The sequence below is a fragment of the Corythoichthys intestinalis genome, chromosome 19 (assembly GCF_030265065.1).
Source record: "Corythoichthys intestinalis isolate RoL2023-P3 chromosome 19, ASM3026506v1, whole genome shotgun sequence".
Lineage (NCBI taxonomy): Eukaryota > Metazoa > Chordata > Actinopteri > Syngnathiformes > Syngnathidae > Corythoichthys > Corythoichthys intestinalis.
Genome location: NC_080413.1, coordinates 37,675,689 through 37,701,994, shown reverse-complemented (window position 1 = coordinate 37,701,994; position 26,306 = coordinate 37,675,689). Strand labels below are relative to the sequence as shown.

The following is a 26,306-nucleotide window of genomic DNA, read 5'->3' as shown; positions in this document are numbered from 1 at the left end:
CAATTTTTCAAAGGGTGCCATTTTTGTGTTTTTTCTCTGCAAGCAAAAAAACATGAAGATATTACTACCAAAGCATTTGTAATTGCAATCATTTACTAATACTAATACTTTTGGCCAGCAGTGTATATAGTATTTTTGTCCCTTATCTGTGCTTTTATTTAAGTAAAAAAAAAAAAAAATAAATAAATAAATTGAGTACTTCATCCACAACTGCTATTTGACAATACATTAGAATAGAACCTTACCCAAAAAAAAATCCACACAGAGCCGATTTGTGTACACTCTACCCCTTTCAATCACGTAGCTTATAGACTCCCCCACCCCGTCCCCCTCTTTCCCTGGTCAACAGGCCCCCCACATGGTGTCAACCGGAAATACATCTAGCTGACGATCGCACCAACATAGTAGTTAGTCTCTAGATGTTCAATGTATTTCTTGTTGTTGTTTGTATTTGTTTTCTTTCTTCTCTTGTGTTTCTTTTCTTCTGTTCCCCCATAACCCCTTCCTGTTCGCTGCTTTGTCATGATAAACGAGGTATGTTGAATAATCACAATGGGAGTATGTCATACTCTCATTGTGAAACATTAAAACTGTTCGGATTTAACTTCCATTCTCCGTGTCAAACAGCAGAACAGGACAGGTTTAAAAAAAAAAAAAAAAGTCAATCTTGGAATTTTGAAAATTTGTCAAGATTTTGAATTGTTTTTCTTCATAGAAAATCAAGCAATTGGAAATAATTTGTCCCGTCAACATGCCATCACATATTGGTGGCCAAAAGTATTGGCACCCCTGCAATTCTGTCAGATAATGCTCAATTTCTCCCAGAAAATTATTGTAATGAAAAATTCTTTGGTAGTTATATCTTCATTTATTTTGCTAACCATAAAAGATTCAAAAGTTGTGGCACATAACAGGTGATTGCAATAACTAAATCACACTTGCAGCCAGTTAAAATGGATTAAAGTTGACTCAACCTCTGTCCTGTGTCCTTGCGTGTATCACATTTAGCATGGAGAAAAGAAAGAAGACCAAAGAACTGAGGACTTGAAAAGCATAATTGTGAGGAAGAATGGGAAATCTCAAGGCTACAAGTCATCTCCAAAGACCTGAATTTTCCTGTGTCTACCTTGCGCAGTGTCATCAATAAGGCTACGTTCATACTGCAGGTCTTACTGCACAAATCTGATTTTTTGTCAAATCTGTTTTTTGGGCGTGCCCGTTCAGATTGCATTTGTCCATTGAGAACGTTCAAGTATTACACATGCGCATTAATTTGAGCAAGAAGACCCGCGATGCGCAGAAGCATCAAAACATCCTTTTTTGGGAAAAGGAATCAACATAAAGTTTATAGGAAAAAAAAAAAACGAGGCCTTCAAAGAAAAAACACGGTCCCCACAGACAAACATGGCGGAGGTTCCCTGATGTTTGGGGTTGCTTTGCTACCTCTGGCACTGGCCTGCTTGACCGTGTGCAAGGCATTATGAAGTCTGAATACTACCAACAAATTTTGCAGCATAATGTGAGAAAGCTGGGTCTCCCTCAGAGGTCATGGGTCTTCCAGCAGGACAGTGACCCAAAACACACTTCAAAAAGCACTAGAAAATGGTTTGAGAGAACGCACTGGAGACTTCTAAAGAGGCCATACCTGAATCCCATTGAACGCCTGTGGAGAGATCTGAAAATGGCAGTTTGGAGAAGGTTCCATTCAAATCTCGGAGACCTGGAGCAGTTGGCCAAAGAATAGTGGTCTAAAATTCCATCAGAACATGGTAAGAAACTCATTGATGGATACCAGAAGCCGTTGCTCGCAGTTATTTTGTCTAAAGGTTGTGCTACCAAGTATTAGGCTGATGGTGCCAATACCGTAATTTTTGCACTATAAGGCGGACCTGAATATAAGCTGCCACCCACCAAATTTGACACGAAAATGACATTTGTTCGTTGATAAGTCGCACTGGAATATATGCCGCCGCTGTCCTGACTGTGTGTGGGATATTTACACAAAAATATATTAACCGGTAACACTTTGACAGCGGTATCATACTACTGTCATAACACCAACCACCATGAAGCTTTGAACCAAGTGGCTGCAAAGCCTCATTGCTTCAAGAAGCTTCATCTGTCATCACTGCTCCCTTGGGGGAGACAGTCAACCTCTGCTGCCACATGCTGTCAACACTTTTGTTGTCCAACATGCCTCCTAGCATGCATTGCAGTGCTAGAAATGTAAATAACAACCAAATTCATGTTCTGTGTGAATTATTTCTTCAGTCACTTTTCCAGTTGTTTAATTAATTGATAATATAATAATAATGATGGTATTTGGTTACACTTTATTTGACAGTGTCGCCATAAGACTGTCATTAGACAATCATAATTATGACATGACACTGTCATGAGCATTAATGAATGCTTATAACAGATGTCATTTAGTGTTATCCGGCAAATGATTTCACTTTTGAATGGATGTAAAAGATCTGAGCTGGACATAAATGGAGTTAGTGACATAATTTTCCGGATGACACTTAATGACATCTGTAATAAGAATTCAACAATGCCCATGATTGTGTCATGTCATACTAATGACAGTCTTATGACGTCGCTGTCAGACAAAGTGTTACCTATTAACCCATAAAAATCAACAAATAAGCCGCACTGGCCTATAAACCGCAGGATTCAAAATGAAGAAAAAAAAGTAGCGGCTTATAGTTCGAACATTACGGTACTTTTGTGTGGCCCATTTTTGGAGTTTTGTGTAAAATGATAATTTAATGTTTTTTTTATCTTTCATTCTTTTTTGTTTTTTTTTTTCATTGCAAGCAAAATAAATGAAGATATTACTAGTAGGGCTGTCAAACGATTAAAATTTTTAATTGAGTTAATCACAGCTGAAAAATTAATTAATCGTAACTAATTGAAATTCAAACCATCGCTAAAATATGCCATGTTTTTCTGTAAATTATTGTTGGAATGTAAAGATATGACACAAGACGGATCTATACATTCAACATACTGTACATAAGTATTGCATTTGTTTATTGTATCAATAAATCCGCAAGATGGCATTAACATGATGAACATTCTTTCTCCTAAAGGGATCAACGGATAGAAAGACTTGTAGTTCTTAAAAGATATATATTAGTTCAAGTTATAGTAATTTTATATTAAAACCCCTCTTAATGTTTTCATTTGAATAAAATTTGTAAAATTTTCAATCAAAAAATAAACTAGTAGCTCGCCATTGTTGGCGGTGACGTGACATAGGCTCCCTGCCGTTCTTCCACAGTGTCTTTAACTACGTAAGGTAGTGATTGAAATACACCACAAGGTGTCAATGGCGCGTTTTAAATTACAGTGGTACCTCTACATACGAAGTTAATCCGTTCCAGGACCTTGTTTGTAAGTCGAAATGGTCGTATGTCGAGCAGGATTTTCCCATAGGAATACATTATAATTCCATTAATTCGTTCCACAGCCCAAAAACCTTCACTAAATCCTTAAAAAATACTGCTGGTACTATTACAAATGGCAATTACACATAGCAAAACAAATAAATTATAAATCAAAATCGGAATAATAATAATAATAATACTACTACTAATAATAATAATTCCTGTATTAATGTAACGAATCGGGTTCTAATGTGGCGGACGTTTTTTGCTTCCTTAACATTAATAATCAAAATGGTGAAGGCGTGTGTGGCTGTTGGTTGCACTAACAGTGAAGATGGAAGGAGAGACTTGAAGTTTTACCGTATTCCGAGGGATCCAAAGAGAGCGAAATGGACGGCTGCAATTCGACGTGAAAACTGGGCACCAAAAAATCACCACAGACTATGTAGTAGTCATTTTATATCCGGTAAGATGCATTTAAGATATACTTAGAGGGTTTTGGGCTGACAAATAACCACAATTAAGATCATTGCGAGGCTAATCGCCGACAACATACGACGTAGTACTACATAGTTTCAAATTCAAGATGTTTGTGACTTCCCTTTCTTCCACCATCGTTATTTTTTGAATAATATTTAGCTGGTACCAAGTGAAAGAAACTGGCCTCGTCTACGGGGCTGACAAATAACCACAATTAACATAATTGCGAGGCTAATTGCCGACAACATACGACGTAGTACGACATAGTTTCAAATTCAAGATGTTTGTGACTTCCCTTTCTTCCACTATCGTTATTTTTTGAATAATATTTAGCTGGTACCAAGTGAAAGAAACTGGCCTCGTCTACGGGGCTGACAAATAACCACAATTAAGATCATTGCTAGGCTAATCGCCGACAACATACACGTATGTATGTAGTGAGAGTGCTATCGCTAAACCATATAAACATTAAAAGCCTTAACTCCATTGTGACAAACGACATGAAATACATTAGACTTGACAGTGGATGTTAGCAATAACAAAAGATTTTGAATTGAAAATTTCGTAACTCACCTTTCCAAGCACAAGATAGATTCCTGCCGAATTTTCGTGGACGAGGACCTGTTTCACCCAACCAGCAACGAAGTATTTATAAGCCTCCAAGCTCTTGAAGTTTTTCATATTTTCGTGAGAATAGGCTGATTTAGTGTGGACAAGATAATTGTAAATATCTGCGTAGCAGATGTCAGGCAGACAGGGCGAAGACAGTGGGTCGAAAAACATTGATTTGGGCATCAAATATGGATCTGGCGACTGTATAGAACGAAGCTTTTCCTCATAACGCCTTTTATGCAACAGATCCAGTGAGTTTGCAGCATCAGAAAGCACCGGGTCTTCCATGAAATGCATTTTAAATTCCGCCATCAATTGAAAACAATGCTAATACAGAGTCAAAATGACGGACAAGTGGGCGGAACCATACAGCGAGCACGTGGTTTTGTGACGTAGGTGGGTAGGGTCTATTGCGGCAGACAGAAGGTGTTTTTGTTTTGAATAAGTTGTGAAATAAATGATAAAAACGTGGCGAAGTTGGCGATTTCTCTGGAGATGTTACCACAATAAGAATTGTCAGCTTAATTTATAAAGACTGGCGAACGATGGTCGGAGGAGGACCGTGGAGATGTATTGTTGAGCCATTTCACGGATGCCCACCCTACGCTCATATTTTTCTGTCATTTGCATCTTCATTTAGAAGGTAAGCGTCAACTTTTTCCTTGTTTCGCCACCTGTACCAACCTTTTCTGAAACCGGTGTTGATTTGTCACACAAGAAAATCCGCCGTGCATTCGTCTGCGGTGCTGCCATTGTCGTCGTATTTCGAACATGTCGTCGGATGTAGAAACAAATGGCGACTCAAATTTTACGTCGGATGTCGAAAAGTTCGTGTGTCGAAGCGATCGTATGTAGAGGTACCACTGTACTTAGAAATGAAGTTAATGAGTGTGTTTTGTCACTCGACTGACGCCGTACTTCCCTGTATACTGGTACTTCACGGTCATTTGAGTGCTGGCTTCACAACGTACGAGACCTCTGATAGTTTGCATATTGTGACTAAATATTGCTATCCAGTGTATTTGTTGAACTAAATGAAATGTTTGAATAGAGTATGACCAAAGTCTGAGTAAGTTTTATATGTATTTTGCATAGCTATTTTGATTGGAAATGCCAGTTCTCTTTGCATTGTCATTTAACTGTGTGAGAATAGGGCCTCATTAATACAGATTGAAGCGCTTTTCTTTTTGTGAATATCATTTTTTTTCAAGAGATATGAATATTATTTTTGTTGTGCTTTCAATAAATGATACTTATGTAGTTGCCGAAGCCTATATACCAATAAACGGTGCCTATGTCCACTCGCCTTTCTCTGCCTCTTAGCTCTCATTGTGCAAAAAACAGCGTCTTTGTAATCTGTTTGAGGCAATGCACGAGCGGGTCGTTCCGCGCATGCGTTAAATGCGCCATTTAACGTGAATAATTTTAAAAAATTAATTACCGCCCGCTAACGCAATAAATTTGACAGCACAAATTACTACCAATGCATTTGTAATTGCAATCATTTTCTGGGAGGAATTGAGCATTATCTACATAAGCGGATTTTAAGGGGGAGGGGGGGCCTGGTGGCCGAAAAGTGTCATTGCATGTAATTTACTTTTCTATTTACACCAGTATAAAAATTGTAAAGCAATAAAACTCCAACAAAAATGAATGAAATGAACAAAAAAAGATATTTTTATAATGGGTCAAAATTATTTTTCAAACAGATCATGTGACTTGCACCTTAGATGGTCATTTGCTTTGCATATAATTTTCATTTAAAAAAAATTAATATTAGGGGAGGGCAATTAAATTTTTTCAAATGATTTTTTTCTTTGATTGAAAATATAATTTTTTTTTACCGGTGCAACTTTTTGAGGGATTGAATGATTGAGACACAAATGTCCTAACCTTAATATGGTCCAAACACAAAAACGATTGCTTCAATCAAAGAAAACTTTTTCAATTAAAAATTAAGTGTTCAAATGCAAATTTTTCAATCTCAAATATTTTTTCGCATTCAAAAACATTTTCTATGATTGAAGCAACTTATAATTTGATTGAATAATGAAGACAAAAACGTCCTAGCCAAAATGTGACCCAAACACAAATCAACATTACTTCAATCAAAAAAGTTGCTTCAATCAAAAAAAAAAAAAAAAAAAAAAAAAAAAACAAAATCAAAGAAAAATATGCAATCCAAAAAAAGTTGCTTCAATCAAAATATTTTCAAACCCCCCAAAAAATGTGTTTGAATGTAAAATAAAGACACAAATCTACCTCCATATAGCTCCCCTCAGGGGATACAATTTTTGACTGTGGTAACTACATTGGCACGACACCGGCGGGCGTACCATATTCAATGGATGACGATCTTGACATAGTAAGTATGAGTAAAGTATTGCCTAAGCACCCTGGCTTAGAATTCCCCTCAAGAATGATGGGAAACAAAAAAACGTTCGTTGTCAACTTATTATCATCAATATTCTTGTAAGTTAATTTTATTGCTGACACTGCGTTTCGGGTTCATCAACATGTTGCCCCTGCCCCAAAAGTCAAACTCTGCCGATGATTATGTGACAGAATTGCAGGGGTGCCAATACTTTTGGCCAGCAGTGTATCTTTTATTTTCCTGTATATTGAGGTTATAATGCAAATAGACTATATATAGATAAACAGCTAGTAAAGAGGTGAGGGCGACAAGTCGACTTCCTGTAATATACACACACACACACAAAAAAACCGTCATATTTTCTTAACAGTTGTTATAACTTATAACCAGTAGTGCATAATGAATCAGCTACATGGAAAGCGAAACTGTAGTAATAATGGATGGACAACAGACTTTTGTGTTTTGTATTGCAACTTTATTTAACTTGCTCAAACAAAACAAAGATGTTAGCATGTAAGAAAAGACTAATTAATATGAACACAGTATAGTACACAATGTGGATGTTAAAAGAACAAAGTCTGGAAACCCACCATTTGAAACGTGCTGTGCCTTCAAGCTCTCTAAAATTCTCTACAATTCACAATTCTTTTCCCCGCATGACAACAACCAAACCTAAACAAATGTTTCCATCATCAGACTGACAATAACACGTGAACAGAGGCGTTCCTAGTCCCGATTCCCAAATTAGGCAAAGAAAGCAAATTCGTTAAACACATTTAACTGGCATGAGGGTTGTTTTTTAATGTAACTGTTGGAGGCCAACATCTGATTGTACTTCATAGCAATAAGAAGGGGGTGAAAAAAAAAGATTCAACTTGCTGGAAACAACAAAAGAGATCTTGTTGCACAGATGTTTCCTGGTGAGGAACAGTACCGAGGTCATTGAACTCTCTCTTAAATGGAACATAGTATACTTTGCACACTATAGAAATACATGTGTATTCAATGGACAAATATTATTACTAGTCATCTATTAAATGCAACTTCGGAACAAGGCACAAACCACATGGATTCAACAGAGATTGCAACATTGAACATGTCCAATAAGTGGATGTACTGTTGATTAACGATATGATTCTGCTTTTAAATCTCTTGACATTGACAAGTGAAAAATACGCAAGGCGACTTAGTTGAGCGTGATTGTTTGTTGGAGTCCTTTGGTGAGAAATAGCCACACTGTAGTTGCGACGCGTTTGAGTGTGTTTTCGTTCTAAAGTGCAATCGAAGAAGCCTCAAAGCACTGGTAGCCTCTTGGTTGATATTTATATTAAAATAATGGATTTCAAGATGAAGTATTAAAAGAGAATTCAAACCTGTATGTTGATGCTGCTTTGGCCTGAATATCCAATATGTTTTAAAGGATAGAGTGCATAAAAAAAGATGGTGACAGGTGCAAATGTTCCCCTGCTAACCACCAAATAAATTGTTACTACGCCAACCTATACTGCATATTTTCACATACTACTAATTAAAGGAGCAATGTGTAAGATTGGTGACCAAAAATGGTACTGCAACCAAAGATTTAAGCGCACAAAATCCCCTTCCCCTTTGGACTGCCAGATAAGTTCTTCCCAATGATGAATCAAGCTCTGTAGAAATTGCGTGGGTAGCTTTGCTGTGCTGGTCGTTATACTTGTAGTACAAGTACATGCAATTACACATACTTCTAGTATAATTACACACAAGTAGACATGCTTGTAGTACTAGTTCATATAGTTTTGTACTAGGACACGCAAGTACACTAACTTGTAGTACAAGCACACGCAAGTACATGTACTTGTAGTACATGTTGTACAATTGCATGTGCTGGTAGTACAAGTACATTTGCGTGTAGTGCTAGTGCACACCAGTACGCGTGCTTGTACTGCATGTTAATGCAAGTGCAAGTATTTGTAGTACAAGTATACATACTTGTAGTGCAAGTACACAAACTTGTAGTGCAAGTACATACACTTGTAATACAAGTACTGTACATGCGCTTGTAGTGCAAGAACACACAAGTACACAAACTTGTAGTACAAGTACACGCAAGTGCATGTACTTGTAGTGCAAGTACACAAACCTGTAGTACAAGTACACAAACTCATAGTGCAAGTAGATGTACCTGTAATGAAAGTACACGTGCACTTGTAGTACAACTGCACGTGCGTGTAATACATGTACACATGCTTGTAGTACAAGTACACGCAAGTATATGAGCTTGTAACACAAGTACACACAAGTACACATGCTTGTAGTAAAAGTACACAAACTTGTAGCACAAGTACATGTACTTGTAAGGCAAGTAGACGTACTTGTAGTGCAAGTACACATACTGGCAGTACAAGTAAACATACTCGTAGTGCAAGTACACATACTTGTAGTACAACTGCACGTGCGTGTAATACAAGTACATGTGGTTGTAGTACAAGTACACGCAAGCACACATACTTGTACTACAAGTACACGCAAGTACACATGCTTGTACTACAAGTACACGCAAGTACACGTGCTTGTACTACAAGTACATGCAAGTACACGTGCTTGTACTACAAGTACACGAAAGTACACGTGCTTGTACTACAAGTACATGCGCTTTTAGTACAAGTACACAAACCTGTAGTACAAGTACACGCAAGTGCATGTACTAGTAGTGCAAGTAGACGTACTTGTCGTGCTAGTACACTAACTTGTAGTACAAGTAAACATACTCGTAGTGCAAGTACATGTACTTGTAGTACAATTACACGTGTGCTTGAAGTACAACTGCACCTGCTTGTAATACAAGTATACGTGCTTTCAGTACAAGTACACCCAAATAAACATACTTGCACTACAAGTACATGCAAGTAAACAATACAAGCTTGTAGTAGAATTGTACACACACGTATACATGCTTGTAGTACAAGTACACATACGTAAAGTAAAAGTACACACAAGTACATGTACTACAAGTACATACATGTACTTGTACTACAAGTAGATGTACTTGTAGTGCAAGTACATGAACTTTTGGCGCAAGTACACAAACTTGTGGTGCAAGTACATGTGCTTGTAGTACAACAGCACATGCTTGTAGTACAAGTACACACAAGCACACATGCTTGTAGTACAAATACACGCAAGTACATGTACTTGTAGTACACGTGCATGACTGATATGCATATCCTTGTCTTATTTCTGCAACCTTAATTTAGGAAGCCTACAGAATCTGTGTGGCAACCTGGACAAAGAACTGATCTAATAAATGGCTGATTGGTGGTGGGCGGGACATGCTTTGTAAACACAGTATCAAACCAAAAATAACGAAAACAGGATGAGTATTTTAACTTTTTAAAATGGAAAAAAATCTCTGCTTAACCATTGAGAAACGTATTAGAAGTATTTCCAAAAAACATGTTTCTTATGTCTATTGGAATATTAGGGCCATTCAATGAATAATTGAAGTGCATATCTTACATATTGCTCCTTTAAAACTAAATCCATTCCCTGGCAAAATCTTCAGTGAAAGTAAAATCTTATTTGTTGAAAGAAGACAATGAAGTGGCAAATGACAAAATGACAACATTCCATTTATTTTTTATTTTTTAAATGAGGCATATTTCTGATTTTATTAGACAATTTTAAGGAAATGTGATGTTTTGGCTATGAAATAGATTCAAACAGTAGATATAAAGTTTATAATAATTATGAATGTTTAACCTTCACAATAGTATACACATTCTTTTGACACTTCAGGCTAAAACAACCATTCAACAGATAAAAATTCACTTGAACAAAAAATTTCCCCAGTATGGCAAATTTATGGCTTACATTTAGAAGATATTTTTCCACAAATTTCAATTGTGTTCTGCAGATTATTTCATTGTTTTGTGTCTACTGTATGTTTGACGCAGTTGAATACTTAGTGAACGGAATTAGTACAAAATTTTCTATAGTTTGGACCATGGCTTTTGAGCTCATTAAATTATGTCAAAATATGAGTAAAAACATGTTTACCTAAATTATCTTAAGATTTTCTTGTGTTACCTTAAGGCAAAAAAAAAAAATTGTAAGCACGCACGGGTGAAAGACTGAATGGCACGTCGACATCCTTGAAAACACTTCACACAAAAGATTGTACTCGAGTAGTACATTTTTGTGGAAAATGAAAAAAAAATCAGACAAAAATCATTCCAACATCAAATGACACCAAAGATACAGAATGATTGGATCTTACAGACGGAAATTAGGTTGATCCATGAAATCGTGCTCTTTAGTGAGCAAACAAACCTTGCGACGTCACTGCACAAAATAACTTTCCATTCACAAACATGTTTGAAGGGGCGTTACAATAGATGCTACACTTATTGCTTATTATAAATTTGAAAATGGATGAATTTTCTTGGCAAATTTACTTTCAAACAGAAAAGATACAATTTTGAAAATAAGGAGGTACAGTCAGGACATAGAGGAAGGACATTTTAAGTCCGATCTACAGTGACCATGCTGAAGTAGCATGATGGATGTGAGCAAAATAGCACTTTTTGCTTGCTAGAGAGCTACCATGGCTGCTGTCTGACATGCAGCTTCCCTTGCCAATCAACAGAAACATACTGTAGGATGAATAGATGCAATCTGATTACAGAGGTGGGTAGCGTAGCCAAAACATTTACTCAAGTAAGCGTAGCGTTACTTCAGAGTGATATTACTCAAGTGAAAGTAGTCATCCAAAAAATGTAATCTAGTACAATTAAAAACGTATTCAGTGAAAAGAATACTCAAATAATGAGTAACAATGTCATCTATGTGAACTGTTGTCATTATACCTCAATCTATTACATGACCATATACGGCCAAAGAATTGGACAAAAATTGACAAACAATACTACTGTCAAACAATACGTCTGTCATTGTTTGCATACTATCCTCATTAAAATATGAAAACCTATAAATGTTTGGGTGGTTTTAGTTAAAGCAGACACTGTATTTTCATCTGTGTGATTTTGACAAAGATCAGATCACATTTGATGAGGATTTTATGAAGACATGTGAGAAATTCCAAAAGGCAAACAATACTTATGTCATTGTTTGCATATTATCCTCATTAAAATATGAAAACCTATAAATGTTTGGGTGGTTTTAGTTAAAGCAGACACTGTATTTTCATCTGTGTGATTTTGACAAAGATCAGATCACATTTGACGAGGATTTTATGCAGAAATGTGAGAAATTCCAAAAGGTTCAGATACTTTTTCATACCACTGTAAGTGCTTTGAGCAACATTTGAGGGTTAAATATCTTGCTCAAGGATACTTAGACGAGTTCATCAGGGTGGAGAACTGAACCTACAACCTCTGGGTTGTGGACTGTCTACTCCATAGTATGCAAACAATGTATTGTTTGCATGCTATCCTCATTAAAATAGGAAAACTTATAAATGTTTGGGTGGTTTTAGTGCAGTGGTGGAATGTAATGAAGTCAAAGTACTTTGTTACTGTACTTATGTACATTTTTGGGTAGCTGTACTTTACTTGAGTACACATGTGAAGTGGTACTTTTTACTTTTACGTCACTACATTTTACAGCACGATCTGTACTTTCATGCCACTACTTTTCAAATTGTTGCCTGCGTTACACAATAGTTTAGGTTTTTTTCACATTGTGAATTGACAGTTTTGTTTTCATGCCTCTGGCACAATCGATCAGCCCCGTGCTACTATACCGTAGTTGAGCACTACAGGCAGCAACACGTGTACAAGAAAGATTAGGCAGGTAAACAAGATATTGACCATTAAAAACCACTACTCTCTTGCACGGTAAGTGGCGGTATTCACCTGATAGTTGCTTGCAATATGCCATTAAACTAAATTTTGTAGTTTTTGAGATTGTTAGGGTTCTGATTACAGTGCAGTCAATTTCATTACTTTTTCCACCATTTTGCAAAAAATAAAACTGAGCATCAATTAATTTTCTGTTTCTTTCTTTGAATATTGACTAAGATCTCATATATCACATATTTTTTGCATCGGGAGAAAATACTTTTACTTTTTACTCGTAAATACTAAAGCAAGTACTTTAGTGCTTACACTTGAGTAATTTTTTTCTTAGATACTTGTACTTTTACTTAAGTAAAAAAGTGAGTACTTCATCCATCCACCATTGCTGTATTGTGATGTCTGATTGGTATAACGAAGTCATGTGATTAGTGTCGCGACCTCTCATTGGTGAAACTGGTAGAGCCATTGTGAGGTTCTATGGCAAAAACAAGTAATTCTCAGAATAAAGAGGAAAAAAGTAGCAGAATGAGAGTAGCGTTTTTGTTTCACAAATCTACTCAAGTAAAAGTGAAAAGTATAGCTTAAAAGTTAGTCAAGTAAATGTAACGCATTACTACCCACCTCTGTCTGATGATGATTATGGAGCTACTTGATATGGCCTTCGATCAACAGGCTCAAACAGGTACATGGTTTTCTAAATAATTTCTTCTCTTTTTGTACATATTTAGGTTAAAATAGCATTTGAGGAAGACGAGCGTAAGAGCATCCGGCAGTGGCCGAGCGCCCCATTCACATTCATTCACACTCATTTGCTCACCCCTACACACACACGCACGCTACTGCTATGGCAATACGGGAGGGGGTTTGTGGGGAATTTTCCATCCATACTTTATATTCCTGCTCTTAATAAAACGTGCCTTTGATAGAAAAATGACTAGAATGACTTCTGATTTTCTTATGCACCAATGGTCTTTACAGTATCTTTGAAGAGTTCTTTTTTCCCTTGCAAAAATCATTTGCATTAAGACATGCACTTCTCTTTCAGACTCCTGAGTCCTCCAGGATGCGATGTCCTTTGCAGGAGGGTTGAGGGAAAGTGATACAAACATCACTCAGGATTATGTTGCTCCACTCCAAATACTGTGCCCTCGTAGGTATATGTGTTTCTTTTTTTTTTTTTTTTTGTCTTCATTGTCATCATCGCTACTATGTTAATCTTGATCGTGGCCGGCTGTATTGTCTTTGAGTGACTGAAGGGGATTGGGTTTGTAGAAGGTGTATGGATCATCTATGCCGTACTGGACCTGCCGAGTTCCTCCCTGATTGCTTGGGACACACAGGAACAATTGAAAAATAAGCTAAATGCATGTTAGAGGAGCAGCCAAATTCAGGACTCATTCATAGACTTCATTACTATTGACGTGTCACTTTGTCATTGTTTGCCTAATGCCTTAACAGAGGGGGCTGAGCTTCATTTAGGTAAAAGCCGTAGGCGGCACGCGCTCATATCGGATTTACTTACGAATGGATTTAACTAGGAAAGCTGTACCGCATACAAACAGGAAGGATTGCCTCAGGCAGGGGTCGCGTTAACCGGATATTTTCCATCGTTGACCGGTTTTTTAAAACGGTGACGGAAAAAGCTGAAGTCCGTCCGTCATTTTGACAGGTTGCAATTCACACCCCAGACCACAGGGTGGCGAGTTAGCATATTAATTAGCTATTGTCTCTCTTAATGCATGACATCGTTGGCTCTTCTGTCAGAATATTGTAGCGTCACCGGGGTCTGGCGGCGGCACCGTGATTGACACATCACCGCGAGGTTCTTATTGGTGCACCCGGTGTGCCAGTGCGTCATCCAATTGATGGACAAGATTGCCAACTGTGTATAGACCCCTATCACATGACGTCACAACTCCGCCCCCCTGACTGGAGCCGCCATATCGTCATGTTTACACATTACCGCTGCGTACATGCCTCCTATTACAGCGTGTTTTTCTGCTCGTTAATATTAATAATCAAAATGGTGAAGGCGTGTGTGGCGGTTGGTTGCGGTAACAGAGAAGATAGACGGAGAGACTTAAGTTCTACCGTATTCTGAGAGACCCGAAGATGAGAGCGCGATGGACTGCTGTAATTCGACAAGAAAGCTGGGCACCAAACGATCACCACAGACTATGTAGTAGTCATTTTATATCTGGTAAGATGCATTTAATATATATTTAGAATATTTTGGGCTGACAACCACAATTAAGATCATTGTGTGACGTTGGTGATTGGAGTCTATATCGTTGCCTCTTTTTCTTTGGGGGCGGAGTTGTTGGCGGTAAGCAGAGTAAAAATACCACGACTTCCGTGTCTAATTTTTCGCCGCCAAGCAAGCGTTACAATATTAATTACAAATGAATAAAAACTAAACTATTGAATATGTCATCATTATCATTTTAAAAATTTAAGTGACGGGTAAAAATAGACTATGACCGGATTTTTATGACTCTGTCAGTCAAAATGACAGACAACGAAAATGTCTAGCGCAACCTCTGGCCTCAGGAGTGATTTGTTTGAGTATTCCAGGTAAATTTTTGTACCATGCATGCGTAATTGAAGCATTTATTCGCAGGAATTTTCTTCTTTGTTTACACATGGAGGCGGCTACTTTTTGTAACTGACTAGCCTCATAGTTAAATTTTAACCATGAATCAAGACCGTTTTATATTCATATCTATGAAGAATTCATGGATTTAAGCATTTATTCACAACAATTTTCGCCAGAAAACCTCTGTTTACGCCAGGCGGCCGCTAGCCTCATTCGCTAACAGACTAGCATTGTACTTCGACAATGTACGTAAAATAAACGCTAACTGCACTGTTTCTTTGCTTTTAACCAAGAATCGAGACTGCTTTACGGCCATATCTATGAAGGATTCGGGGATTTAAGCATTTATTCACAAGAATTTTCGCCAGAAAAGCTGTTTACGCCAGGCGGCCGCTAGCCTCATTTGCTGAAAAAGTAGCATTGTACTTCGACAATGTACGTAAAATAAACGCTAACTGCACGGTTTCTTTGCTTTTAACCAAGGATTGAGACTGTTTTACGTCCATATCTATGAAGAATTTGGGGATTTAAGCATTTCTTCACAAGAATTTTCGCCATAAAAGCTCTTTTCATGCCAGGCGGCTGCTAGCCTCGTTTGCTAACAGAGTAGCATTGTACTTCGACAATGTACATAAAATAAACGCTAACTGCACGGTGGTTTCTTTGCTTTTAACGAAGAATCAAGACTGTTTTACGTCCATATTTATGAAGAATTCAGGGATTTAAGCATTTATTCTCAAGAATTTTTGTCAGAAAACCTCTGTTTACGCCAGGCGGCCGCTAGCCTCTTTCGCTAACAGACTAGCATTGTACTTCGACAATGTACGTAAAATAAACGCTAACTGCACGGTTTCTTTGCTTTTAACTAAGAATCGAGACTGTTTTACGTCCATATCTATGATGGATTCGGGGATTTAAGCATTTATTCACAAGAATTTTCGCCATAAAAGCTGTTTACGCCAGGCGGCCGCTAGCCTCATTTGCTAACAAAGTAGCATTGTACTTCGACAATGTACGTAAAATAAACGCTAACTGCACGGTTTCTTTGCTTTTAACCAAGAGTCGAGACTGTTTTACGTCCATATCTATGAAGAATTTGGGGATTTAAGCATTTCTTCACAAGAATTTTCGCCATAAAAGCTCTTTTTATGCCAGACGGCTGCTAGCCTCGTTCGCTAACAGAGTAGCATTGTACTTCGACAATGTACATAAAATAAACGCTAACTGCACGGTCAGTTTCTTTGCTTTTAACCAAGAATCAAGACTGTTTTACGTCCATATTTATGAAGAATTCGGGGATTTAAGCATTTATTCACAAGAATTTTTGCCAGAAAAGCTCCTGTTCACGCTAGGCGGCCGCTTTCCTCATTTGCTAACATAGTAGCATTGTACTTCGTCAATATTCGTAAAACGCTAACTGCACGGTTTCTTTGCTTTTAACCAAGAATCGAGACTGTTTTACGTCCATATCTATGAAGGTTTCGGGGATTTAAGCATTTATTCACAAGAATTTTCGCCAGAAAAGCTCTGTTTACATATGGCGCCCGCTAGCCTCATTCGCCAACATAGTAGCATTGTTCTTCGACAATATACGTAAAATAATCGCTAACTGCACGGTTTCTTTGCTTTTGACCAAGAATCAAGACTGTTTTATATCCATATTTATGAAGAATTCGGGGATTTAAGCATTTATTCACAAGAAGTTTTGCCAGAAAAGCTCCTGTTCACGCTAGGCGGCCGCTTTCCTCATTTGCTAACATAGTAGCATTGTACTTCGTCAATATTCGTAAAACGCTAACTGCACGGTTTCTTTGCTTTTAACCAAGAATCAAGACTGTTTTACGTCCATATCTATGAAGGTTTCGGGGATTTAAGCATTTATTCACAAGAATTTTCGCCAGAAAAGCTCTGTTTACATATGGCGCCCGCTAGCCTCATTCGCTAACATAGTAGCATTGTTATTCGACAATATACGTAAAATAATCGCTAACTGCACGGTTTCTTTGCTTTTGACCAAGAATCAAGACTGTTTTATATCCATATTTATGAAGAATTCGGGGATTTAAGCATTTATTCACAAGAATTTTCGCCAGAAAAGCTCTGTTTACATATGGCGCCCGCTTGCCTCATTCGCTAACATAGTAGCATGGTCCTTCGTCAATATACGTAAAATAGACGCTAACTTCACCGTTTCTTTGCTTTTAACAAAGAATCGAGACTGTTTTACGTCCATATCTATGAAGAAATCGGGGATTTAAGCATTTATACACAAGAATTTTCGCCAGAAAAGCTCCTTTTACGCCAGGCGGCCGTTAGCCTCATTCGCTAACAGTATATAATGGTATAACGATAATAAAGGGCTATTCTATTCTATAATAAGTTATGATTGTACATACAATTTATTAATAATCTATTTAGATATTACTTATAATTGATTCTGCATGTTTTCCTCAAGTATTACGTTTCTGATGTTAAATTGAGTGATTTACTAGCTGTTGAAAACTAAAAACTAAGTTGCTATTCTGGTCAAAAACCTAAATGATATGTTAAATATTGCTATTGATCCTGAAAATATAGGTGATTATCTATACATTTGGTGATTTTTGTGCATCTAGTGTAAAATCTGATACTTTTATAGCCATTTTAAATTGTGTTATTCTTATATAAAAATAATTAATCTGGATTTTATAAGGGGACGACTTTAAATGTTTTTATGTTGGTGCTCATGGAGACTCATATATGGCTAAGGTTGGTGCCTGTTTTGGTTTTAGGTCGGTAGCAGCTTTGGTTTTGTAAATATTTGAATTTGAAGTTTTTGAAAATAGGCCCCCTAAGAATTGGCCCCGTTTCCCGTGTCATGTCAATACGTTATGAAGTCTATGCCCCAAATTAAATCACCTCTCGCGTTTCATATTACAAAAATATCATGCAAGTTTGCTAAGAATCCCTTTTATATACAGGTTGTCCCTGGGTTACGAACAATTTCCTTTCCTACGCTGGCAACGTAACCCGAATTTCCACTTATGGCGGAATTAACCCTTTAGGTGCGCCTAAATACCTCAAAATCTAAAAATAACTATCAAAAAACATGTATTTAGCATAAAATTGCTGCTAAAGTTACTATTGAAGTTCAGGTGTAAAAGACAAGAAGAAAACTCATTTTACCATCAATGAGCTCTTCTTTTAGCTTCGACAGCTCCTTCCTCATCTCATCCAGAATGTCCTAGAGTGACACAGCATAATACATTTTCATTCCACATCCTCCATGTGTATAATCCAACCACTATTGTGGCTTTACTGTCCCATTAATAACTTTCACTTGCAATCACATGGCAAAAATGGTTTTAATTACCGTATTTTCCGCACTATAAGGCACACCTTAAAGTTTTCAATTTTTTTCAAAAACCAACAGTGTGCCCCATAATTGGAGGCGCCTTATTTATGGATCAATATTGGTTAATCATTGCATGACATTCCCTTTAGCATAGCTCCATGTAGTGGATGCATAACGCAACCACTACTACTACTACTACTACTACTACTACTGTGCCTTATAATGTGGTGTGCCCTATATATGACAACAGATTTAAAATAAGCCATTCATTGAGGGTGCGCCTTATACTCCGATGCGCCTTGTAGTGCGGAAAGTACGGTAGTTATGCAACTAAATGAAATTAGCGTCATTTTTGGATTGTAAGGTGCTACTTTTTTCTCTTCAATTAAACCCTGCGGCTTTAAAAGCGTAACAGCTAATTAATGGATTATTTGGGAGGGGCCAAGCGAGATTCGTGTTTTTTCATAAAATTTTTTTTTTTTTTTAAATCCATTTTGTTTTCGCTCAGTGGCGCCGTGTATTGTGATGACTTTGCCAATTTAGGTGGGATCATAGTCTCTACTGACTAGTGTGAGTATTTCATAATAGCCACTTTTGGATCGTAGGAACCTGAGTACTCAGTTCCGAGGTCATTTTTTAATACGGTGCCATTTGGACATAACAGAGTGGACACTAACAGAGGGGACATTTAGTGCTAAAGTAAGCCCTTAGCCTAGCTTTGCGAGCATAGAGACGTGAAAAAATTAGGACAACCTATGGAAGCCTGTGTGTTTTCTAACATATTTGGTCATATGGATATTTTAAATTTTAAAGGGAACCACGGATAAAAAGACATGTAGTTCTTAAAAGATAAATGTTAGTACGAGTAATAATAATTTGATATTAAAACCCCTCTTAATGTGTTTGTTTTAATAAATTTTGTAAAAATTTAAATAAAAAAATAAACTAGTAGCTTGCCATTGTTGTTGCCGTCGCAGGGCGGTGATGTCACAGGGCCACGCTGCCGTACTTCACAGTCACTAAATATGTAAGGTAGTGATTTAAATACACCACAAGGTGTTAATGGTGAGTTTCACAATAATAAAACATCAAGCCAATAAGTGCGTTTTGTCCCTCGACTGACGCCGTCGCTCCCTGTTTTTGTTGTTGTTGTTTTTTTAGACTGGGTCCATTGCGATTCACGTTCATTTGAGTGGGTTAGACTCCTGAAAATGGCTCCCAGCATCATAGTTTGTGTATTGTGACTAACTATTGCCATCCAGTGTATTTGCTGAGCTAAAGGAGTTGCTGAAATGTTTAAATATAGTTTGACCAAAGTCTGAGTAAGTTTTATGTGTACTTTGCGCATCTATTTTGGTTGTGAATGCCAGTTCTCTTTGCATTGTTGTGTTAACTGTGTAAGAATAGGGCCTCAGTAATACAGATTGAAGCCCTTTTCTTCTTGGTGACATTTTTTGAGAGATATGAGTATTCGCTTTGTAGTATATTCACTATATGATACTTATGTATGTTGTGAAAGATTTGCCGAAGCTTATGCCAATAAATGGCGCGGTACGAGCTCCGAATCTGAATGCCTGTGTCCACTCTCCTTTCTCTCTCCCACTGTGGATTAAAGAAATTACAGCGTCAATAAAGGAAAAAAAAAAACGCACTCATTGGCTTGATCCCTAATTAATGTAAAACTCGCCATTGACACGTTGTGGCATATTTAAATCACTACCTTACATAATTAAAGAGTTCCATTTTTTTTTTTTTTTTTTTTTTAAAAGAGTGACAGGTGGAATTCTGGCCACGGACCTTGTGACGTCCCCGCGCTGCGATGTCAACAACAATGGCGACCTACTAGTTAAAATAATTTTACAAATTGTATAAAAACAAAAACATCAAGAGGGGTTTCGATATTAAATAAAATAACTTGTACTAACATTTATCTTTTTAGAACCAAAAGTCTTTCTATCCGTGGATTCCCTTTAAGAATCTTGAGAGAGTCAAGTAATAGAACTAAACAATTAAAACTGAATAAAAGATTTTTTATATCTTTTTGTAAAATCTCATTTTAAATTGCTGTTGAGGAAAAATTAGCACACCCCCACATTCATTCCTACTTAAAAAATCACACAACGGTGTATCACATCAAGTGCACATGATTGGAACATCATTAGCATGGTGGCCACAGGTAACGGGGAATCGGGGTTCGATTCCGTAGAGGGAGCCTGAGAAACGGCTACCACATCCAAGGATGGCAGCAGGCGCGCAAATTACCCACTCCGGATTCGGGGAGGTATACAGACATTTGGTGTATGTGCTCGGCTGAGGAGCCAATGGTGCGAGGCTATCGCCGTGGGGTTATAACTGAACGCCTCTAAGTCAGAATCCCACTAAGTGTTTTGAAGAAGGCTTGCCTTATTTAAACCCCACATTTAGTTTGGTGTGCCCCTGACTATTGAAGTAAGAGAAAACACCATGGTGAGATCAAAGGAGTTTTCTGAGGCCTTCAGAAAGAAGATTGTAGATGCTTATCAGTCTGGTAAGGGATTTCAAAAGATCTCAAAAGAATATAAAATCAGCCGTTTCACTGTCAGGAAAATAGTCTACAGGTGGAGGACATTCAAAACAACTGCCAAAATGCCCAGGTATGGCCATCCAAGCAAGTTCACCCGAGAGCAGACCGCAAGATGCTAAAAGAAGTCTCAAAAAATCCTAAAATGTCATCACTGTCCTTACAGCAGGCTCTTGCTACTGTTGATGTGAAAGTGCCTTGACAATCAGAAAGAGACTTCTCAAGCTTAACCTTAATGGGAGGTGTGCAAGTAGGAAACATTTGCTCTCCAAGAAGTACATGAAGGCCGGACTGAAGTTTGCCAGAGTGAATGCAGACAAAGACCAGGACTTCTGGAATAATGTTCTTTGGACAGATGAATCTAAAATTGGATAATTTGGACACAAGAACAGAGGTTATGTTTGGCTTAAAACCAATACAGCAATCCAGGAAAAGAACCTCATACCAACTGTGATGCATGGAGGTGGAAGTGTCATGGTTTGGGGATGCTTTGCTACAGCAGGATCTGGCCAGATCACCATTATAGAATCCACCATGAATTCTGTCGTGTATCAGAGGGTGCTTGAGGAACATATGTGGGATCATTTTTTTTAAAAATTAAAGCTGAAGCAAAACTGGACCCTGCAACATGACAATGACCCAAAACATACCAGTAAATCCACTAAGGACTGGCTGAAAAGGAAGAAATGGAAAGTGCTGGAATGGCCGAGTCAGAGCCCAGATCTTAAATCCCATTGAGATGCTGTGGGGTGAGTTGAAACAGGCTGTACACGCAAGAAACCCCTCACACATCTCACAGCTGAAAGTATTCTCCGTTGAGGAGCGGAGCCAACTTTCTTTAGTCCGATGTCAAACACTTGTAAATGGCTAAAAAAAGCGTCACACTGAAGTTATTTCAGCCAAATGGGTTAACACTAGTTTGTAGTTGTAGGGTGTCCAAACTTTTTCCTCAGTTAGAATATGCATTTTGTTGATAAATTTGGTTTAATGAGTAAAACAATGTTTATTTTTGTTGTTTACCTGCAATTAAATCACTTTCTTTTCCCGAGATAAAGAAAACAAGATCAGACATTGATATGTGAACATTTCTTAATAAAGAACTGAATATTTCATGGGGTGTCCTAACTTTTTCAAATGACTGTAATAGCTAACATGACCCTGGACATGTTTTACAAATAAACATTTTGAAATGATTCAATATCTTTGATCGATAGCTTAAACAGAGTGGACACGTTATGATCAATCACAATGAACGTACTTCATAAAACTGCAAAATCACATTTTTTAATTAAATTTTTTTTTTCTATTTTGTAAAAGAATAACATAACATTGCTTACTACAGTTGAATTTCCCAACACTAGTGTGATGTTATTGCAGAGGAGTGATATCATTAATAAATGTGGAATTTTCTTAAAGGGACACCAACACAACAGAGTGGACGGTGACAGTGGAGATGAATCGAAAACCTTTTTTTAAATTAGGTAATGTATTCTAATTTAAAAACAACACATGATTAAAGATAGGATTTTATTGTCCTGGATAAACTAACGCCTATTTGGGGATCTTTTTTTCTACTTTCTACTCTACTGAGTTATTCTATTGACTGAATTTGAATGAAACACACTGGGGACATAGCAAAATTAAAAAAAAAAAATAGAATTTAGGAGCCTGAACCTTTTAATTTATCATAGACACAAACAAAAATAATTTTAATGAGTATTTGTTCAAATTAAGTGAGAATACAGCTTCATTTATAATGGGGACACAAAAGGCACCCCTATCAAAAAAATGACCCTCCAACAACTACAGGCCTCGCGAGCATTTAGTATAGGAACCATCCTTTGCCTCATGTTTGCACATGAGTAGGGTCATATTTTCTCGTGATGAAGCTTCTATTGTGAAAAACTCGTACGGTGAGGACTCGGAGCTCGTACCGTGAGGGTCCACTGTATTTGGAAATCATGTTCAAAACGACATACAACATGTTCACCAACCTGTTTCAATCTGTCATAGTCAACAACCTCTGTTGGCACACCATTGGCACTTAAGGATGCAGTAGGTGTTGGAGTAGATTTAGGTCTGAAAGAGATAATAAGTAGCAGAGTTTAACTCACTGTGAAAAGAAAGAGCAGGAACAAAAACATCCATATGAAATCTTTGTGTTGATTATATTTACTACAACCCAAACCAAACGTAGCATAAACGAATGGCACCATTTCAGGTCCATTTTGCAACAAATGGGGGGGCTGGTTGACCTCAGATTGACCTAATAATTAATTGTTAATACCTCTAAAACGATAGCAGCACAAACACATTTTGTTTCATTATAAACAAGCACAAACCTAGCACAAACGAATGACATTATTTTTCTATAAATTTGGGTCTGATTAGGGGGCCAACGTCATTGGGTTTAACCATTGTCATGAAAAAAATATTCCACTAAATGAAGTGAGGTTACCACAATTTGATTGAATATCTCGGTGATCATTTACCACAATTTGATTGAATATCTCGGTGATCATTTGAATATAATAATAAATAGAAACAATATCAACTAATTTGGGGGCATGTATGTATTCACCTCAACATGCAATTAAAACACACCAGACTACACGCACACACAACCCCTGAAATTTCTTTGTCGCATGTCTGTCTAAAATCTCAAGAAAATCCTGTTGCTTTAAAGAGGGAGAGGAAGTAAGAGAGGAAGTAGACATGCAATAAAAGGAAATAAGCTTGCTGATGGATCAGTCATTTTGTTTGTATTCTTGGTTAAGAATCTTTGATCAAGGAACACGTTAGCATCATCGCATACAGCACAGTAATATACAGTATAGTACATATAGTACAGTGCTGCTCAAAAGTTTGTGAACCCCCTCAACATTTTGGAATTTTCTATTATTTCAACCTGATTTCCTAATCAATCAATTCAGTAGTTTTTTTTGTTTTTTTAACAGTTGTGTTGTCGAGACTAAATTAAAAAGAGTTTTCATCAACTGATGTAGGTGCAAAATTGAACTGTTTGGTCACAACCAAAACCGCCATGTCTGGCGAAAAGTCAACACTGCATACCACCAAAAGAACCTTCTCCCAACAGTGAAGCATGGAGGTGGGAATGTCAAGATCTGGGCTTGCTTTTCATCCTCAGGACCTGGACAACTCCACATAGTCCAGGGAATCATGAATTCTGAGGAATATTGTCAAATCCTAGAACATAACCTGACGCCATCTGTTTTGAAGTTAAAGCTTGGCAGAAGGTGGATCATGCAACATGATAATGATCCAAAGCATTCCAGCAATACAACCAAGGAATGGCTGAAAAAGAAGAAGATTCGTGTTCTGGACTGGCCCAGTCAAAGTCCTGACCTAAATCCCATTGAAATGCTGTGGCGGGACCTGAAGCGAGCAGTTCATGCCAGACGCCCATCAAACCTCTCTCAACTGACTGCGTTCTGCAAGGAAGAATGGGCAAAAATCCCCCAAAGTAGATGGGAGAGGCTGATTAGTCACTACAGAAACCGTTTGGTTGAGGTAATCTATGCAAAAGGAGGCGCAATATCCTATTAACTGAAGGGGTTCACATACTTTTGCACACATGATATCTGAGTTTTTCTTAAATCAACCACTTTTGTTCAATAAAGAATGACAATATAACTATTTCTTTTGTTTCAGTCCATTATTTGGAATGTCAGTATTGTGGATTTGGGTATAACTTAACATTTAATAAGGTTATTTTAGTTTTTTTTTACAAAAAATCTGACCATCGCTGTGGGGTTCACAAACTTTCGAGCAGCACTGTATATGTACAGCATAGTACATGATAATGATATTATATAAGCAGAGGTGGGTTTTAACGCGTTACATTTACTCTATTACATTTATCAGTGTAACTTTTTGAGAAAAATGTACTCCTAAAACTAGATTTACTAAGCCATAATTTTTACTTTTACTTGAGTAGATTTATGAAGAAGAAACACTACTCTTACTATGCTACTTTGGGCTATACTAGTCATGTTCTTCCTGTTTATTCGACATATTAGATTTTACTTCTTTTTTCGCCATAGACACCAACAGTGGCTCAACCAGTTTCACCAATGAGACATCGCAACAATAATCACGTGACTCCATTATACCATTCAGACTGAAGCTTGCCATACTATGATCACGCCGGCCTATTCAATCACGTGTCGTCTTTACAGCACCGTAAAAAAAAAGTATTTGACATAGAGCGCTGCAGTCAACATGGCTTGAACGCGTAGATTTTAATCCTTCTCCCAGTCTTTATTTGGCACCGATTGACCACGGAAAATATGATCCTTTTAGTTTCATTGAGGTAGTTCACTGGTAACGACGTACCCAATTTACGTGATTTCGACTTTACGACTGGACGAGTCTTGTCTCCAGCGTTTTTTAAAACATTTTTTTAGCGATGTTGACTTTTGTTTTGTGATGCATGCTTTTATTTTGGCACAGAAAGCATAGAGCAGGTAGTACAGCGATCCCTCATTTTTCACGGTTAATGGGGACCAGAACCCACCGTGATGAGTGAAAAACCGCGAAGTAGCGAACCCCCCCAACCCGAACAATAAATAAATAAATAAATAAATATATATTTTTTTTCTTTTGTGTGTTCAATATTTAATCAGATGTAGCATTGGAAAGAGCTACATATGAGACATGTTTTTCACTTTTTTCCCCCTCAGTGTATGATTAAAAAGATTGTATCTATATATTTTAATAAATGTTTTTTAAGCACTTCAAATGTAATAGTTATGATAAGTTTTAAGCAGCTCATTCAGCGGCTGAGCGGCTCACTTACACACAATGAGTTGCCACAGCAACTGTTTAACAAGTTAAACGATGATTGACACATGCTTCAGTAGTTCGTGACTCTGGCAAGATCAAACACATTCATCTGTCAATCTTCGTTAACTTTAATAAACTACTCCAGTGCATGCGTACAGCCTGCCTGACGAACAAAGAGCAGGGAGTGGGAGGGATCGAGAGGGAGACTGTGCGATCGGCTCGGGACCGCTCATCTGTATTTTTCTTTTGAATTGAAAAAAAATCCACGATGGATTGAGGGTGCAAAGTTTGAAGGGCAAAGTAACGAGGGATTACCGTACTTCCGCACGCAAGTATAAGAGCACACGTACACAG

General features: G+C 37.5%; 1 protein-coding gene across 8 annotated transcripts in view; it reads right to left on the bottom strand.

The window, feature by feature from the left end:
* Nucleotides 1-10,460: 10,460 nt before the first annotated feature.
* The window catches only part of LOC130907543 (protein enabled homolog), a 270,375-nt gene continuing 254,529 nt past the window's right edge, over nucleotides 10,461-26,306 (bottom strand). For all 8 annotated transcript variants that reach the window (XM_057822770.1, XM_057822769.1, XM_057822768.1 and 5 more), the window contains 3 exons: nucleotides 23,141-23,225; nucleotides 18,418-18,475; nucleotides 10,461-13,982 (listed from right to left, as the gene is read on the bottom strand). In XM_057822770.1, the coding sequence (XP_057678753.1) occupies nucleotides 13,945-13,982; nucleotides 18,418-18,475; nucleotides 23,141-23,225 (181 nt within the window). In that variant the 3' untranslated portion in view covers nucleotides 10,461-13,944. The remainder of the gene's footprint in view (nucleotides 13,983-18,417; nucleotides 18,476-23,140; nucleotides 23,226-26,306) is intronic.